Here is a 19,435-nt window from a genome sequence, read left to right as displayed (position 1 = left end):
GAGGGTGGGTTCAGCAGGGTGTGCCCCCAGCTGCTCATGGTATTTAATGCAAGATATTACTTCCAAGAACTAGACTCTGACCTCAACTCCCCCCCATCCCATGTTCTCACAGCCCCAGGGCAGTGTGACACAACTCACTGAAATAAGACATAGAGCCACCTGTATTAAAAAAGTTTTTTATAAAATAAAAATCACTACACTGTGTGTATCTGAACTGCTGCTGACTGCCACAGTAACTTCTAACCAGAGGAAAAGGCAGAGTCCAGTTCCAGTGTTCAATTCAGTGATGTCTCCTGCACATCTTGTACCTTGGTATTTCAACGGTATTTGTCAAGAGATGTTCTCCTCGTGTTCACAGGCTGAAGGAGGTGTAGCCCAGGCTTGCTGGGCTGAGGTCAGTGGAGGTGGCCCGCAGAAATTTTATCATTGGCAAGAGAAGCAGATGCTGCCCTCGCAGCTTAGGTGCCAAAAGGAAGGCCTAAATTAGGGCTTTCAATAAGAGACTGACTGCCCTTCCTGCATTGCTGTCTGGGTCTAGTGTTCAAATGAGTTGTGCTTTCCTTGAGGACATGTTAATGGAAACAGCAAGGAAGACTGTGTGAGACACAAAGTGAAGTGGAGGCAGCAGCTGGAGGAAGCAGTTAAACCACAGTTCCAGCAGAGACTAACAGTTCACAGAGATCATATTACTGGAGCACTTGGCAGTGAAGTGTTAAGGCACAAAAGGAAGATTTTTAGGGGCAGAAAACATGGCAGCTAGAGACAGAGGCAATGGAGTTAAAAATCATCTGAGAGGTAGGTAAAAAAGAAGCTCAGACCTGCAGTGAGCCTTCATTTACCTCAACTGTATCCATAAAAACCTTGTATCAGTGCAGCAAATGGTATATACATAGAAGAGGGAAGCACCAGCTAAGTGAGACAGTACCTGGCCAGAAGGAAAAGGCAGCACATCCTCAAAAAGGTCTTTCAAGTGGAAGAATTCAAACATAGTGTTCCAGCAAGTAACTTGAGAACCAAAGTCAGTTCCTTCCATTTATGGTACCAGGCGTCACAGCAAAGCAAGGGACACAACGAATTCATTCCTATCACCAAGGAGTAACTGGTGAGGTATGACAGAAGTGAGCTATAACATTTCCTATGTTGAGAAGGATCTTAGTTTGCAGAGGATCAGACAACAGGGAATACTTAAAAAAGGCAGCTATCAAGGAAGGAAGTGGCCCAGAAGTGAGCTACCGGTTACAAAAGAGACATAAGCAAAGTTGAGGGGAAGGGCTCTTTTTGGAGGTACTGACAATTATTCACTATCATCCCTGTATGGCTACAACAGAAACACTGATTCCAGAAATCTTAGAAAAATAAAGAGAATGAGGAAATCAGAGGCTGAAGAAGCCCAAGTTGACCCTTTCTTCACTGTGTTCTGCCACATTTTTCCTCTTGACTTGCCTTCTGTTACACTTGCCTGCACCAGGCCTAGCACAGGCCAACTGTAAACATGGTTCCACGTAGTGAGGCAGGTATGGCTCCTTGCTTCTGGCACTGCCAGCAGACAGTGCTGAGGTAGGTTTCAGAGGTACTCCAAGGCTGCCTTCTAAAGAAGACGTAGGACTGGCACTATTGACAGACGAGTAGCCTGAGCTCCCTTCCAGGTTACGATTTCTTGGGGTGAGATATGCTGAAAGGCTGTGAGTGTCATCCAGCAGCTTTGCCTCCCGCAGTGGCACTGTGTGCCCACCCCACTCCACAGTTAGGTTGTCCTCATCGCTTGAGTCCTGACAGCAGTGCTCTGCAGGATCCATGTAAACCACTGTCATGTCCAGGATCCCACTGGGACTTGTCACTGCGGGATGGTGAAAGAAAATATAGTTTTGATTTGAGCAACACTGAGCAGGCATTCAAGCAGAAAACAATCAACTGAGAGTGGAAATCTAATGTCTACCTACACATGGGAGGGTAGAGCACTAAATTCACCCTCATTTCATAGAATGGTTTTGGTTAGAAGAGACCTTAAAGCTCATCCAGTGCCAATGCCCTGCCATGGCAAGGGAGACCTTCCAATAGACCAGGTTGCTCCAAGCCCCGTCCAACCTGGCCTTGAACACTGCCAGGGATGGGGCAGCCACAGCTTCTCTGGGCACCCTGTGCCAGCACCTCAGCACCCTCACAGGGAAGAGCTTCCTAATGCCATATATTAATCTCCCATTTCATGTTAAAGCCATTCCCCCTTGTCTTATCACTACCTGCCCTTGTGAAAAGTCCCTTTCCAGTTAAAACAGAATCTTTTCTGCCCCTCAGACTGTTTGGATAGGTACCAAGAGCTGTTTAGAAAATAAACAGCTAGTCCTAAAGTCAACAAGATTGATAATACAGCATGTCTAACACAGTGGGACATCAATCACATTTTGTCCACTATCAGCAGGACCTGCAAACAGGCTCACTTTGAAATGCTGAGCAGCTACAGACGCTTCATCACGCTCTGAAGCACTCTAGAGAAAGAGAACAGGTATATACCTCTAAAATAGTTCAACAGTTATAACCATGGGGGAAGGGGGAGCGTTTTTCCAACTGGTCTTCAGCTGAAAGTTCAGGCTTCTGTTGCCTGAGAAACAGTTTTAAGCAAAGATGAAAAGACAGTTTTAATTCTCATCTGCTTTTATAAAGGAGAACAAACCCCTCACCATCTCCATCTCTCTCGCCTTCACTTTCCTGATCACCTTCATAACCAGAGCAGGAATCTAAACTCCAGTCCAGGAAGTTATCTAGAAGACTTTCCTCCTGGGTGGATAGTTCTGCTGTGGGCGTAGTCACAAAGCTGCCTCTGTCATCCTGAATGCTGTCTTCCCTCCTCCTGTAGCAAGGAAATCCGCAAGTCACACATTAAAACCCAAGTCTTCTGTCTCTTTTCACAGGTATGATAAGGTAATTACAGAAAGATTTATCATATTTAAGAATGAAAAGTTCATGCTGATCTTCAACATTTGCAGTGAGGGGTTATACTGGCCTTTTAGTTCTCTTGCCAGAGGGAGAGCTTAGGAAAGTCTGAATTTCCACCACATTTGTATGCAAGGGATTGGGCTCTGGGTCCTCCTGTTTCACACCCAGCACTGAACAGAGCTGGCTGTAACTCATCATCTGAAAAATTGAAGAGCCAGTAAGAATTAGACCATGAGATTCCCATGAAGAATAAAGAGCCAGGAGAAGGCTATTTATTTTCCAAGAGAAATCTATCCCAGTGAGTTCTTCCCACATGTACTCAAACAGAGCAGTTAGTGTCCCACAGATCAAGTTTAAAGCTATCACTTTAGATGTCTTTTCCAAAAGTCTGAAGTTGGAACCCACTTCCCATTATTTACAGCTTATCACATCCTGCTGTATGGTAGCTTTGCTCTGGGTATCAAACATCAGCAAAGACAGACCAAGAGCTCACCCACCTTCTCCTTGCCTATCTCTTCATAACGCTCATCCTCAAATCGTTGTTTCACTGCAGTTAAGGACACCTGCCTATAATCCTTTGGGACATCGTCGTGGAAGCTGGAAAGAAATAATAAAGCCCCAATCTTAGAATGGATTATATGAAACAATTTTAACAAACCCTGCCAATTTAAGTGCTCCCAGCTCCCTCTGTCCAGCTCTGTGCTAAGGAAGTTGGTGTTTCAGCAGAGCCACTAAGCAGCTAGATAGGACTCTTGGTTTCTAAGCACATGAGAATCTAATTAATTTTCTGTTCCTGAGAATAAACAGAATATTTGCCTTGTACTCTTGTAAAAGGAGCCACTTTTGCTCCTGGAACTCCTTCTGAAGCTCCCCAATAAGCCAGTTTGAGTCTTCTGAAAATGAGCTGTTTGGCAAGCTGAAACCTGTGAAGCCTTGAGGAGCATAAAACCCAGAGCCACTACCACTAAGTGGCCCTTGTTTCCCCTCTGTACCTTGTGTCAGGGGAAACAAGGCAGTTTGCCAAAGCCACCTCTGCCACTGGGAATGGCTGACCCTATTGGTGAAGCATGTCTGCAAGAGCTGGAATCCAAGTACAAATGTGCCCTCCCAAAAGAGTTCCAAAACTATTACCACTTCTGGTAGAGGCTTAAGACACAGGGCAGCAGGTCTTCAAGGGAGAAACCAGTGCACTCAGACAGCTGGCTGGTCCAGGGGCATGCTGGGAAGAGAACACATATTACAATTGCACAGAGCTTAGCAGTTCTGTAATTAGAGGCATGTTTTTAAGGGATAAAGATCATGATCTTTACAAGCTTATCCCTGTACATAGTTCATAATTAGCTTCAAGGGTAGGTTTACCTGCCAAACTGAAGTTATACCTAAGTACAGAAATCTTAAGTTTCATTTAAACACAAAGCTTGCATAGTCTGACACTTGTTCATTATAGATATTAAGAGGTAAACCACATTAAAGTCAGCTCTTCATTCTGAAGTCTTATCCCTGGTCTCCTCTTCTCCCCCAGCCAAGTGACTGGGACATATTGTCTAAAGACTAAGCAACCCGCAAAACCCTAAAGGCTTCCTAAAGAGACAAAGCAGGCTGACATCCCATGCTGAGCTCTATTTTAGGCTAGGTTTGTTACCTTGCCTGTGTAGTATCTTAGCCAGCAGCAGCGCTGCAGCTGCCACCTGAGCTGGAGAATACACACAAAGGCTTGTGTTTAAGAGTGACAGTTCACAAATGAAGCTGTAAAGGTGAAGAGTTCTTCTCTCCAGTGAGACTATGTTTGACAGTACTTCTTTGTAGTCCACAATGGTAGGTATCTAGGGCAGAGAGGAGAACAGAGGTTGGGAATATGAAACAAGCACTGAGCATTTAGAACAGTTGTTTCTAGGAGATGCTGTTCTCATTACATCATCACTTTTTCTAACTACTACACTGACATTGAAACATTCTCTGGTGAAAGAATAAATGGCTTAAGTTTTAATCTCTACAGAAGACAGAGGGTTTTGTATCTGCATGCTCTGAAATACGGATGGTCTCCACGGTAGATAGAGAACACTCACATAAAACCAACCTCTTAGATAAGGAGAAGGGCTAATTGCAATAGCCTGACTTCACCAGCAGCCCAAGTGGTGAGAAACTCCATCCACTTTCCAAACTCACCCTTATCTTTCCTTCTAGGGCAGAAATGATCTCGCCCATCATTCGGACCAAGTCTTCATATTTGTAGGTGTTGTCTGTGAGCCACACAGCTTCCCGGATTGTCAGGATCTCTTTGCTGATGAAACTGCAGTAGGAACAGTCAGCCCCAGAAGAAAGTGAATGTGTGCACTGTGCACTGATGTTTTTGTGGCAGATAAATGCACCCAAGATGCCAAAAGAGTTAAACAACTTTGTAAGATACTTTCCCAGGAAAGAACGAACAGCAGCTCTTAATTTATTTCACCTTTAAGCTGGAACCACCTACTACAATGTTCCAAATTCCTCCTTTATGAAACTTTCCCTAGGTTAAGATGCAAGATATTAAGAAAACTATCACAGAAGAATAATTTTACAATACAACATGTGGTTCATCTCAACAGACTAAACTATGCAACATCGCTGCTGCAGTTGTTCTTTATGAGTAGCTCACTCATGCTAATGTGGCATGAAAGACTTCAGCTGCTGACTGAATGCATTTAGACCATATTTTTAAATATTAAAAACTCCACCACTATGGAGTTTTTAATATTTAAAAACATGTTCAAGAGTTACATTGTGCCTCATTTGCAGTGATTGTGTTTGTATGTGAACACAGCTCAAGCAGCAGTCAATGTAGAAGAAAGACAAAGATTCTTTCCAGCACTATTATTAGCAGGGGAGAGGAAGTTTGAGCTGCAGAAATGAATTTGAATGATCACAATAAGCACCCTCTGTTCACCAGTCAGAACCCTACCGTGTGCAAATGACCATGCAGGCTATTCCCAAAAGCTGGAGTCGAGCCCGAGGTACAGGTCTCAGCTTCAAGTAACGATCCACACATCCCACTGTCATGTGAAGGCATAGGCTAGAGAAGTCTTTCATTGTAGCCACTTCCACCAGCCAGTCAATCAGGATGTACCTAGACAGGAAAGAGACATAATCTGCATAGTTAGAAGCCATTCAAAGTGTGCATTCCCCATTCCTCATGACCAAGTCCCTTCTTCATTCCAAAGTTCCAAGCCAGAAAATTGCACCCAAAGAATTATCAGAAAAATGACATACACTGAGATAAGGATTTAAAACCAGAGGCCTGTTAGACTCTGAAGGTCAACAGGCTTAAGGTGTCTGTGAAATTGAATTAGAAACTGTCCTATAATAGGTGCTTGCACAAGGAAAATGTAGGACACATCAGTTGGGAGGCTAAATGCCACTTAAGATAACTAGAGAGTAATTATAACTCCAACAAGCCAAACAGTGCCTCCAGTTCTTGGTTAGTACTGACAAATGCAAGAACTTAGAGTCTAGAAAAAACTCTCACACCCTCATTTCAGCTCTTCATCAGGGCTTGAAATAAGGGCTCTGGTACTTCCTCTGTGAAATGCCATGTGTTTGATTGTACACAATGCATCACAGAAGAGCAAAGCAAAAACTACTATCTTCCAACAGACATTCTTGTAGATTTGTTTCGCTCTGCAGACATAAAGGGAAATAGCAACAGATTCTGCTGTGTGGCCTGACTCCTGGATTTGAATGTTTACCTCATTGTTTCATTCATTCCTTTCTGCACAGTGAAGATACTTTGCTTGCTGATAGGAAGAGAAGCTTGAAAGATTTGAGACACCATTTCACTGGAAGATTTTGCTTCTAATCCTAGTTGGTTTCCATTACCACAAGCTTTGGCTAAAGCTATCTGTAGGAGAGAACACAAAAGAAAGTTTGCTGTTTCTTTTTTATCAAACGCAAACTAAGGCAGGACAGAATCCTGTAATTTTCCTGCTGAAATTAGAAAGCAAACAGGACAGACTACTTGAATCAGTAGAATGTGAAGTTTGACTTCAATTTGAACACATTATTTGGGGCAGGCTTTTAAGTGCATCAAAAGATGTGTCTTTACTCAGATTGTACCAGAGGCCAGCTGTATTTTCCAAAAGACTGGGACCCACAGAGTAAATATACACACACAGAGATACTACTCAGCAATTCTGACCCTGCTTCTAAAGGGAGGAGCCTAAACCTACAGTGGTCACACAGAAAGACCAAATAAAGTCTGTTTTCCTGGGAAAAGTCAATCTTACCTGTGCTTCCCAGCAGCCCTTTGCTGCAAAGTCTCTAAGCTTCCTGAGACTTTGGAGGTATCTGCCAGGATCTGACATCTACAGAGAGGAATGCAAACAGATTTTAAACCCCATCACCTTTACACAATGAACAGGACTGTAGTACGAATATCCAAAGAAAAATCACTTCCTGTAGGCTCTTGGATTAGTTCACAAAGAAGCCAGTTTCTCAACACAATTACAAGGCTGTTTTTAAGGACCTGGCTGCAATCTTGTCCAAGGTCTCACAGGAATGAGACATATCACCTGGGATTCCAACAGGAGAGCTTTGGCAGATTTATTGCTGATCATGCAAGCAGCCTCCCCACTCCTGGTCCCCAGTGAGTCATATCATCACTAGCCAGCAGAGCCAGTAATAAAGGAACTCTGCTTCCATCTTGGCTACAACTGCTCGTAGACCCACTTTAAACACTAAGGCAGACACAAAGCCCATTTAAGATAGTTCTTGGTGCTCTCTTTGTTTATGAAGGAGGTAAGTTCTGAGGAACAGCAACTTCCTTCTGTGTACACTTGTTGCACATAACAGATTTAGAAGCTACAGTGAAGAAGCTGTTTTGGGAAAAAAAACATACTACTTACAGCAGCCTTTTTGTTGCTTTCCCAAAGGAGGTAGGAGCTGTTTAAACAACCCTGCTTGGAAGATTCTTCAAACATTTTGAGGGATTCTTTTCTTTTTTCTTCATCCTAAGACCAAAAGGCACAATGATATTTTTGCTGTCCAACCAACCGGATGCCAGGTCTCAATACTCCAAAACCCACTGAAAGCTACAAAGCAGAACCAACCAGTTACAAGTCCCCTTCACACTATGAGGGATGAGCTCCCACATCCACTCAGTGCTGCCACTGGAAGTTCCAGGCTCAGGAAGCCTGCAGTGGTTTCCCTCAGCAAGACAAAAACTTTTTGGCTTGTTTGCCACTGAAGAACTGGGTTTTTTTGGATATGCATTATGACTGGAAGACTTTCTTTCAGACCTGAACACACTGCAAGCCCATGATCAAGCCAAAATTAATTTCACTGTTTGTAGAATCCAATAAACTCAGTTGATGATGTTCCTTTAAAATAAACAATAAATTAAACTCATAAGAGCAGAATTTCCTAACCTACTTGAGAAATATAAGAGCATTTGGCTGATTATTTTATTTGTTTTTAAATCAAGGTAAGCAGCATTAGCACCACCAAAAAAAGGTATCCGAGCACATTAAACCAGAAACACTGCTCACCTCAAAGAGACTCAAGATCTTGGCCAAGCAGTAGAGAATAGATCCTTTTTCAGCCTGAAGAAAACAATTGAGATAAATTATTGTTAAAGATAAAAAACAGTGGCAATTTTTGCTAGTAATTCCAGAGTACAATATTATTTGCCTTTCAGTCATTCCTCCCCTTTCCTTTCCCCGAAGTTTTGTTACCTATGAGACCTTACTGTCTCTCTCAAGGAGACACAGTACAGGCCTCTGGCACTCATGATATACCACCAAGTGTGGTTTGGCAATAAATTCATTAAAATGATTGATCCACAGTCATTTAAGCAACAAGAGCATAGGAGCAACTTGGGAAAACAAAATACATTTTCTGAAATAACCCGATGCAGCTTCTAGCCTATGTTAAAGTCAAAGGCAGAAAGAAATCTTACTTTCTCCAACTGACACACTGCTTTGAGGCTCTCATAGACCACAGCTTTACAACAGCTTCCACTCACGGACCAGGGAGGACGGATGAAAAGCCAGATAAATGGAGCTGCAGACACATTCAGACGCTCTGCCAGGCTGAAGAAATGGGATGCCTTTAATCCGTTCACTTCCGCACGGCCCTCATCAGAGATGGACACTGAACAAAACCAGCCAGAAATCATTTAGAGTTTATTCACAATGCCTGCTTAGGATTTAGTCAGGCCAAGTCAGACAATAGGATAGAAGTAGGTAAAGATTGATCAGCATCTTCCTTTTAGAGCCTTAAAAATCATGCAGATGGCAAGAAAAATCTCTCTGCAATCAGTCTTTAGGAATATAAAACCCTAAGTTGGGGAGGGTGGTGGTTCTGCAAATATCAGCAGCCAAAGCAATGTTAATTCCTGTTAGTGTACAAACTGGTGCAAAAGCCACTTGCCTTGCAGGTACCCTCTGCAAAGAGGAAGTCTCTTCTCTTACATTTATCACACGAAGTAAGTAGCCAAGTCTGATCAGTTTATAAAGGAGAACTTCTAAACATGAAACCACAAGCTATGCACTGACTTCTCTAGAAGAGCTGTACACTATACTATCACTTAACACCTAGCAGTTTAGTGGCCAGTGCTAAAGCTGCACTGAAGAGGTGTCGCAGTAAATGAGACCCAACCACCCACTGAACACAGCAGACTGGCCCTCCACTTCACTGCTGTAGAATTGCGTACAAAACCACCAGCGTTTGAGATACAGGAGAAATAGCTTTGTAAGCAGCCAGTAAAACTGCCAGCTTTATGATGAGACAGTCTCACCTGTACCTACAAATAAGTCTGTAGCTCATCTACATTTCCTTCTGTTGTGCCATCTTCCCCAAAACCCCAAGTACAAGCTTCCACACTTACAGCCTTCATTGTACAGGTATGCTATGCCCAGCTTCACAGCAGCTTCAAAGTTACCTCTTTCAGCAGCCCTGAATGGGGAATAAAAAGATACTTGAGGCTGACATGAGGAGGTGCCTCCAAGCCCACATTCTCAAACAAGTTATTTCAGTGGAGGACAGGATGGCACCTGGTGATCAGCAACCATAAGCACATGTACTGTCACTACAGAAGTTAGACCCAAGTTACTCTGAGGCTTTTCTTGCTGCAATCTTTTTTTATGCCCACATCCAGGATAATTTAACAATTCACAGGAATGGTTTCTCATTCCCATGCAACACCCAAAGCAACAGAATGCAGTAACATCTTTTGGTTCCTGTACCCTCAAGGACATGCATCAAGCCCTTGAACTCCTCCCTTGCAAGCTGATGCGCACATAAGCAGTCTTCTTCAGAAGGAACATAATACACACATAGTCTGAAGCAAAACAACTATCCTGACATTTAAACTGAGAGATGCCCTTCAAATCAGGTGGATAGAGACATTCTCAAACCTTTTTAAGCACATTCATCATCCTTTCAAACCTCACTCATTTTTATACTGTAATGTGCCCATTTTTCAATACACTTTTGTGAGCAAGAAGTGCACAAACCAATTTAGACTCAGAAATATGGCTGTGCTCTTCAGCCTCTGATGTCACTTGCACATTCATATGAACACACCAGTAGCAGGTTCTAGTTAATGTGCTATCTTCCCTTAAATATTAGTGCCCTTAAAGAGAAATAATTTTGCTATACAGGCTCTGCTCCAGTTAGAGACAGCAGTTATAAGCTGCCATTTCGACATGAAATCAACAATCCTTCATCACCCTGAGCAAAGACTTCCACAAAAAGGGAAGGTCAGATCCTCCACTGATAGTGAGGACTTACTAGAATTGTGTATCTACCTTTAAAAAACAGCCTCTTCTATGAGGTCAGACAAATTTGATTCTTAAACCTTACCTTTCAAACATCTTCAGATTGCTTGGAGAAGGCCATATTTCTTGGAAGCTTGCACATGCCCAAACACTAGCATGATTATCCACAAGGTATTTAAGATGTGAATGCACCTGCAAAGGGGGAGTGTAAATAAGAATTACTAAAATAAAAGGACCAACAGAAAAACATTTCTTCGCAATTTGATTTCAGATAGGTATCAAATTAGTTACAAGTTACAACCGCATGCAATGCTCCAGGCTTGAGGAAGAGCAGCTGGAAAGCTTCCCATGGAAAAGGACCTGGGGTGCTGATTGATGGAGCTGAACATGAGTGAGCTTGTGCCCCAGGCAGTCAAGAAGCCAACAGCATCCTGGCCTGTATCAGCACCACTGTGGCAGCAGAACCAGAGCAGTGACTGTCACCGTGTACTGGGCACTGGGTGAGGCTGCACCTCTAATCCTGTGTTCAGCCGTGGGGCCCCCACTACAAGAGAGACACTGAGGTGCTGGAGTGGGTCCAGAGAATGGCAATGGAGCTGGTGAAGGTCTGGAGCACAAGTATGATGAGGAATGGCTGAGGGAACAGGGGGGTTTAGTCTGGAGATGAGAAGGCTCAGGGAGGACCTTATTGGCCACTACAAGTACCTGAAAGGAGGATGGAGCCAGGAGGTGGCTGGTCTCTTCTCCCAAGTAACAAAGGGTAGAACAAGAGGAAACAGCCTCATGTTGTGTCACGGGAGGGTTAGACTGGATATTAGGAACAATTTCTTCCCCAAAGGGTGGTCAAGCATTAAAACAGTTTGCCCACGGCAGTGGTGGAGTCACCATCCCTGGAAGTGTTTACAAACTGTGTAGATGAGGCCCTCAGTGACACGATTTAGTGATGGCCTTGGCAGTGCTGGGGAATGGTTGGACTTGATGATCTTAAAGGTCTTTTCCAATCCAGCTGATCCCATGATTCTAATCATAACTTGTTACCTGCCTAATCCCCATTAAGGCCAAGCCAAACCAGTTTGTTCAGCCACAGTCATCTAGCAGGACAATTCCCATTAAAAAATTTACATAGAGCAATCAAATGCTAATCTTCTTCAGACTGAGTCCTGAGAAATAAACCTGCTACTGCGGTAGCAAAAACCTAATTACTGCATGTGTGATGCTTTGGTTCTCCTCAGGTTTACTCTGACACAAGAAGCCAGCCTTTCCCCTGTGCAGTCCTGTCTCCTAAAGGCAGAGACCAGCCATGGTACAGGACAGAGGGGAAGCAGTAGTGGACTCACAGCTCTGACTGAGAGGATGTCCTCAGCAGGAAGGCCTTTCAGAACGTGGAACAGGACATCCTCAGGCAGGCTTAGCAACGTCAGGACTCGAGGCCGCTTTCGTACCCTTCGCTTTGAAGGGAAAGAAAAACACCTGGAACATCTACAGTGAATCACTAGAAAACAAAACCAGGAGACACCTCTGTTAGTGATGGAACAGTACAAAGAGAAAATACACTACAGAGCATACACATACCTAAATACATGTTTACTTCAGTACCTACTTACTGCAGCACAGGACACTTCTTCAAACATATTAATCACAGAAGTTTAGCATGGGTCATGTAATGCTGTAAAACTGAGCCAGAGAGCAGCAAGTGCCTCCCTCAGTTTAGTTAATTAAGCTGAGAGGCTCAGAAGGGATGGCTCATGCTTGAGTTCTCTTCATCAAAACCCCCTTCATGCCCATTTGACTGTGTTTAGTTAACCTGTCACTACTGCAACTTCATTTACCTACCGCAAGTCCCAACTTTTCTTTCTCAGTTGATAGCAGTCACAAACTGCAGAGCCCACAGACAATTTATTCAAAGCAGAATTGCTGCATCAGACTCTTACTTAATGCTGGGATATCAGTTTGCAAAGGGGAGGCCAGCTGGATTGTCAGCACGTTCCTTAACAGGGATTAAGGACCCCTTAACAGGGTCCATAAGCCATGGCTACCACTGAGCTAATACATGTTTTCCTATTCCTACATGCTACTAATGTCCTTGGCACATCAGGTTTAACAAAATGAACCACCAGCCTGACACAAAATATCACCCAGTATCTCTCAAGCAGCACATTACCGGTTACCTGTCTTTGATTGAAAAGCTATCCCCACGAAAATACAAACTTTTAGATGGGTGCAAGGCAGAACACTGCTGTCCTTCACATCCACTTCCACTTTCTGGAGCAAACTTCAGCACCACTATTGCCATGGAAAAGGAATGGACTTCCACGCTGGTATGCCAGCTATGCCAAAATGAACATCCAAATGACTGGGGGGCACGGGGTACTTGGGCAACTCAGGGATGAGAAAATTTAGTTTCAAAGGCCAGGAAGTCGCACGGGGAAATTCTCAAGTTGCTGCTTCCCCAAACCAGAGTGGTTGGGGCTGGAAGAGCCCTGCGGAGCCCACCCAGCTGGGTCCAGGTTTGGAAACCTGCAGATTCCACAACGGCTCTGGGCAACTTGCATCACCCTGAGCCTAAACCCTGCTTTTTCCTGTGTTTACATGGGCTTCCCACTTACGGATTTGCGCCCAACAGCCGAGATCCATCTTACCTGCAGCTCCAACACAACCTACATTCCTCAGTACCCACTTTTGGGGCTGGAAGCGCTAAGGCGCTTGCCGCTAGGTACCGCCGCGGCTCCTCCAGCGAGGGTGAGGTAAAAGCGCCGCCCCACTCACCGACACCCCGAGAGGCGGCAGAGCGCTGAGCGGCGCGGCCCGGGTTGGCCGGAGGCCCCCGGCCCCTTCCCCCCGTCAATTCCCCCTTTCCCGCCGCCGCTGTTTGAATTTCGGCGCGCAGCCGCCGCCGCCGCCGCCGGCCTCCCCGCTCGCCCAGGAGCCGCAGCGCAGCCCGCGCAATGCCCGCTCCCCCGGGGCGCAGCCCCCCCGCTCCTGCCGCCTTCAGAGTGAGCCCAAGAGAGGGCTGAGGGAGCCGCGGGGCGGCCAGCGCTCCTCAGAGCTGCAGAGGATGGCGGGGGGGAGGGAGGAAGCAGCACCGCAGAGTAAGCGCGCAGGCCCGCACTCACCGCCCGCCTTCATCGCGGTGCGTCCCCGGGCACCGAGCGAACACCAGCGACCGCCGCACCCGGACCGGCTCGGACTGAGGGGCGCCGCCGGTGGGCGGGGCAGGACCGGCCGGGGCGGGGCGGGGCTTCCAGCGAGAGGCCACGCCCTCCGGCAACGCCCTCCGTTTGCCTCTCAGTGAGGGACAAGGAAGGCTCGGGCGGCGCGCCCCGCCCAGGCCACGCCCCCCGTGTCCTCCTCCCGCCCGCGATTGGCTCTGCTCTGCTGAGCGACGCCTACCGGCAGCGCGCACTTTTTTTTTAAACATAGTAGACGTTGTGATTGGCTGGAAGGCCGAAGGGGGGCGGGGCCGGCCCTGGAGCGCGGGCTGTCATTGGACTGCGAGGATGCGAATTCGAATCGGGACAGTTGGCGGTTCTGGCTGCTCGGCGCATGCGTGCGGGGAGGGGGACACCCCCCCCCCCCCACCCCCCCAGCCTTGTGAGGGTGTTGCCATGGCAGCGGTGGCGCGGCCTTTCCCCTCAGGGCTGCCGCCATGCTCCCGCCGGCTCGGTCCCCCGGCTCCCTTGTGGGACATGGTTCTCTCCTCCGTGCCAGGCCCCATCCGGCAGCAGCTGTCCCTGCCCCACCTGCTGTGGCACCAAGGCTTGCCCAGCCAAGGGAGCTACACCAGACAGCTCCTATAGGAGTCATAGAATCATAGACTCACAGAATAGTTAGGGTTGGGAAGGACCTTAAGATCATCCAGTTGCAACCCCCCTGCCATGGGCAGGGACACCTCACCCTAGATCATGTCACCCAATGGTTTTATCATCGACAGCAAACCAGTGGCTGACTGGTGTGTGATGGGATTCACGTTCATGGAATCCCAGCCTGGTTTGGGTTGGAAGGGACCTTAAAGCTCACCCAGTTCCAATCCCCTGCCATGGGCAGGGACACCTTCCACTAGACCAGGTTGCTCCAAGCCCCATCCAGCCTGGCCTTGAACACTGCCAGGGATGGGGCAGCCACAGCTTCTCTGGGCACCCTGTGCCAGCGCCTCAGCACCCTCATAGTAAAGAATTTCCTCCTTATACCCAGTCTAAACTTCCCCTGTTTAAGTTTGAGCACATTACCCCTTGTCCTATCACTACAGTCCCTGATGAAGAGTCCCTCCCCAGCATCCCTATAGGCCCCCTTCAGGTACTGGAAGGCTGCTATGAGGTCTCCACGCAGCCTTCTCTTCTCCAGGCTGAACAGCCCCAACTCTCAGCCTGTCTTCATACGGGAGGTGCTCCAGGCCCCTGATCATCCTCGTGGCCCTCCTCTGGACTTGTTCCAGCAGTTCCATGTCCTTTTTGTGTTGAGGACACCAGAACTGCACACAATACTCCAGGTGAGGTCTCACAAGAGCAGAGTAGAGGGGCAGGATCACCTCCTTCGACCTGCTGGTCACGCTCCTTTTGATGCAGCCCAGGATACGGTTGGCTTTCTGGGCTGTGAGCGCACACTGAAGCCGGCTCATGTTCATTTTCTCATCGACCAGCACCCCCAAGTCCTTCTCCACAGGGCCGCTCTGAATCTCTTCTTTGCCCAACCTGTAGCTGTGCCTGGGATTGCTCTGACCCAGGTGTAGCACCTTGCACTTGTCATGGTTGAACTTCATAAGGTTGGCATCGGCCCACCTCACAAGTGTGTCAAGGTCCCTCTGGATGGCATCCCTTCCCTCCAGCGTTTCAACCGAACCACACAGCTTGGTGTCATCGGCAAACTTGCTTGTTCTTTATTTCCACCTATTTGCAACCTGAGTATCTGGGGCATAAGGGTGTCAGTGCTGGAGCAAGAGCAGCAGGGAGAATGTGCCTGCTAGAGGAAGACGTGGGGCTGCCCAGGTAGCACCTTGAATCCTGTGTTCAGTTCTGGGCTCCTCACTACTAGAGAGATATTGATGATCTTGAAGGTCTTTTCCAATCCAGTTGATTCCCTGGTTCTGTGACAGAGTCCATTTCTGATGTGCAGAAGTGCAGTATCACCCCACAGCGCAGAGCCCTGCTCTGACCCCCTCGTGGCCTTGCGTGAGGCTGAGGGGGAATTATGAAGACAATTGGGAGTCAGAGTTCAAACCCGAGTCAAGGATAAAGAGGAAAGCCCTCATCCTCAGGAGGCAAAGGGCAGAGGGTGATAAAGAGGGGTACTGAAAAGGCTGGCCGGCAAACAGAGCAACATGGGGAAAATCAGCTCCTGTTTTAGCTCACCTGAGGATTTTCCTGAGCCTTTTAGAAAGGACAGCAGCAAGAGGTGCCGTTGTTTTGTGGGATGTGAAATGACTGTGTCACAATTCGCAATGTGAATCTTTTCTGCTTTGTGTATCTTGAATAAACGCTGTCAGCCCCAGCAAGTTCTCTTCCTCATAGTGTGTGTGTGTTTCGTTTAAGGACAACCCTAGATTTCACAAGTGCTTTCCATCGCTTGAACACAAACTTTTGGATGCTTCTCAGCTCATACACCTTTGCAAGGGGCCAGGAGAGCTTTGAATCACTGCCAGTGATCACGTTCTATGGTTGAGGAGCCTGAGCTCTGCTGCTTGAGCTTTTCTGAGCTCACACCACAGTGCTGGCCATGCGGGGGCGGGCAGCCCCTCATACACTCCCCATGGGGGATGAGCTGCTGCGGACCATCCACCTCCGCCTCCATCCATAAAGCTGTGTAATGTTCCTGGGGAGCACAGCAGCTGCTGACATGGAAAAGCAGTACCAGGAGCACAGGGAATATTTATCTTCTTTTAATTGAGAAGTGTTTCGAGTTAAAAAGTTAATCATGTTGTCGGCTATTTTTCCTTATTTCTTCTCCCCCTCACAGCTGTTTCTGTCAACTAAAAATAAGTTGAACCAGCAAACAAAATGTGAATAATCAGCTCCCCATGGAGGGCTAAAATAGCAGCAGGAGATGCTCCTTGAGTCATAGGTGATCTGCTCCCCTCAGGTAGATCCCATAATTTCCAGACATTGGAGCATCAGAAGAAGGCAGGGCAGGGGGGAGGATATATGCGAGGGACAGGTTATAACCAAATCCTGGGTAGCGCAGGGAGGTGGGAGTGGAGATTTTTCAGAAGCAGTAAACTCTGGCCTGTTTTGTCCTCTCTAGAATGGGATGGCAGAACATCCAGATGGTTTTATCATCGACAGCAAACCAGATCAGTGGCTGACTGGTGTGTGATGGGATTCACGTTCATGGAATCCCAGCCTGGTTTGGGTTGAAAGAGACCTTAAAGATCATCCAGTTCCAACCCCCTGCCATGGGCAGGGACAACTTCCACTAGACCAGGTTGCTCCAAGCCCCATCCAACCTGGCCTTGAACACTGCCAGGGATGGGGCAGCCCCAGCTTCCCTGGGCAACCTGTGCCAGCGCCTCAGCACCCTCACAGGGAAGAGCTTCTGCCTTTTATCTAAGCTAAATCCCTCCTTTTTGCATCTGAAGCCATTACCCCTTGTCTTATCACTACAGTCCCTGATGAAGAGTCCCTCTCCAGCATGCTTGTTGGCCGCTTCATATATTGGAGGCTTCTAGGAGTTCTCCATGCCGCTTCTCTTCTCCAGGCTGAACAGCCCTGATTTTCTCAGCCTGTCTTCATATGGGAGATGCTCCAGCCCCTTATCTTCTTCATGGCCTCCTCTGGACTTGCTTCAGCAGTTCAATGTCCTTCTTATGTCGCTTAAACACAGCCATCCAGCAAGATCTGCCAGACCTTGTGTTGTCTGCGGTCCTGCCCAGAGACAGCAGATGGGGCAGGAGTGGGACCTGCACCCTCTCCAGTGGACATGTGGGTGCCAGGCTGGATACACCATCCTAAACACTTCTGCACCTCTTCAGGAAGGTGTTACACTGTTAAAGGTTGATTCCTGCAGAGGATAATGTTGATAACTGCATGGTTTAATCACTGTTACCAGCTCCTGTGCTGGATTTCCCTTATTTATCATGCCTATTTCTCCACTGAAGAGCAGGCAGAGGGTTGTGTTTCTTCTAAATCTGAATGTCTCTGCTCTCTTCACATCTGCTGGCTCTGGAAGTGAGGGCATACACAAGGAAGGTCTTTTGTTCACCTTGATTGCTGTGATTTAAACAAAACTCGACCAAGGTGTAACACTTACTTGCTGTACTGCCAAACCTGTGGTTCCTCTGGGGTCAAGAGAAGTTGTTACGCTAGTTCAAGTTTCAGTCAAGGGGTTGATCCCTCTTATGAAGAGCTTCAAGGGCCTGAGACCATAGTATCTAAGCAATATGTCCACAGTTAACAACAGCATTCCCCTGGCAAAACCGGAAATGTGCTGAGAATTCCCTTTAATCAGGCAAATAGCAGCTTGCACTTTTTCAAGTCCGTTTGTGAGAGAAAGGGGATTAATTGCTACATAGCTTGTGGGTCCCTCACTGTCTCAGCATCTTCAGCCTTTTAAGCCTGTTCAGATGGGTGCTTGTGGAAGTCTTTTCAGAGCTAGTCCATTTTCCATCCTCATTTGTACATTGATTGCGATCAGATTCAAACGTGCAGATTTCAAGGAAAGAGCAAAGATGAAGAATTTCAGTCAAATAGGATTTAACAGGAAGTGATAGAAACAAATAGGAATGTAGCGTCCCATCTGATGTCTTTAGCTACCAAACGGGTTTATAGGAGCTTAATGTAGACACTGAGAATGTGTTTAGACTGGTGAACATGCTACAGACAATCACCTAAACACTACAGATTGTGTTACATGTCATTGCAAAAGCAATTTCCTTTAGACGTACAGTAAAATGACACCTGTCTGCATTGCAAACCATGGAGCTGCACGGTTTTCAGAGGGTCTTTTCCCCCAGACTGTCCAAGATAGTTCCAGAGATGAAAACAAAAGGACTGGGATATTGTAAGGCTCCAACAGAAGTGAATTAGCCAAGCTGAGTACCCAAGAGTAATTAGCACCGCTGCAGCAACATCCCGGCTCCACTGCCTTCAGGATCTAGCATTTCCACAGGAGCTGAGGTGATGCTATTTCAGATATGAGGATGCCTGAGGCTGGGAAAAAAAGCCTTCAAGAAGGAGTCATTTTGTGACAGTTTTTACATAGTCTGTGATTATTCAATCAATAAACATGATAGTTTTATATTCTAACATCTGCAGAATTCAGTCAGCTGTAAAATAGTATCTCTTCCACAGTTCAAAGGGCAGACAAAAGCATTTACTGCATGAAATGCTGCAGTGCTCTCTGAATTAGAACAAATCATTCTGTGCTGCCACAAAGCCGATTTGCCGAGAGGGCTGGAGAACCAATTTTCTCTTGAAAGAGCTGATCCTCAACTGCAATAGTGGTACCAGTGTTTGTAACTTCTCTTGTCCCACTTTGAAAAGGGCGGTGTAACTCAGCTCTTTAGTACACTCTTAGCACAATATAATAACTACTGGGCTGGAGAAGGAAGTTGCTCTCCAAGGGAGCAAAGTGCTTCTCCAAGCCTGCAAGTAGAGCTGCAAATTGGGTGGAAGCATCTGTCTGAGGTCCTTTGATGACAAGGCAACTGTGCCTAGTTTTGTGCCAGAACATCTCAACACGTTCTCTAATAGTCACATCCTGTATCCTGTAGGTATTTCTACATAACGTCATTGGGTATAATTTGCAGTCTCGGCATTTTAAGT

At 46.6% G+C, this 19,435-nt stretch overlaps 1 protein-coding gene across 1 annotated transcript; it reads right to left on the bottom strand.

The window, feature by feature from the left end:
* Positions 1–162: 162 nt before the first annotated feature.
* Positions 163–13,904, bottom strand: CCNF (cyclin F). Its single transcript, XM_065683613.1, has 17 exons — positions 13,796–13,904; positions 12,020–12,174; positions 10,768–10,874; positions 9,791–9,858; positions 8,861–9,054; positions 8,451–8,504; positions 7,809–7,913; positions 7,191–7,268; positions 6,654–6,805; positions 5,870–6,034; positions 5,098–5,221; positions 4,574–4,754; positions 4,063–4,150; positions 3,429–3,528; positions 2,999–3,129; positions 2,676–2,845; positions 163–1,837 (listed from the first exon to the last, which is right to left on the bottom strand). The coding sequence occupies exons 1-17, from the start codon at positions 13,806–13,808 to the stop codon at positions 1,374–1,376; spliced, it is 2,349 nt and encodes a 782-aa protein (XP_065539685.1). The 5' UTR covers positions 13,809–13,904; the 3' UTR covers positions 163–1,373.
* Positions 13,905–19,435: the final 5,531 nt, after the last annotated feature.

This window comes from Lathamus discolor, chromosome 6 (genome assembly GCF_037157495.1).
Source record: "Lathamus discolor isolate bLatDis1 chromosome 6, bLatDis1.hap1, whole genome shotgun sequence".
In the NCBI taxonomy this organism is placed as follows: Eukaryota; Metazoa; Chordata; class Aves; order Psittaciformes; family Psittacidae; genus Lathamus; species Lathamus discolor.
This window is presented reverse-complemented; position numbering and strand designations above follow the sequence as displayed.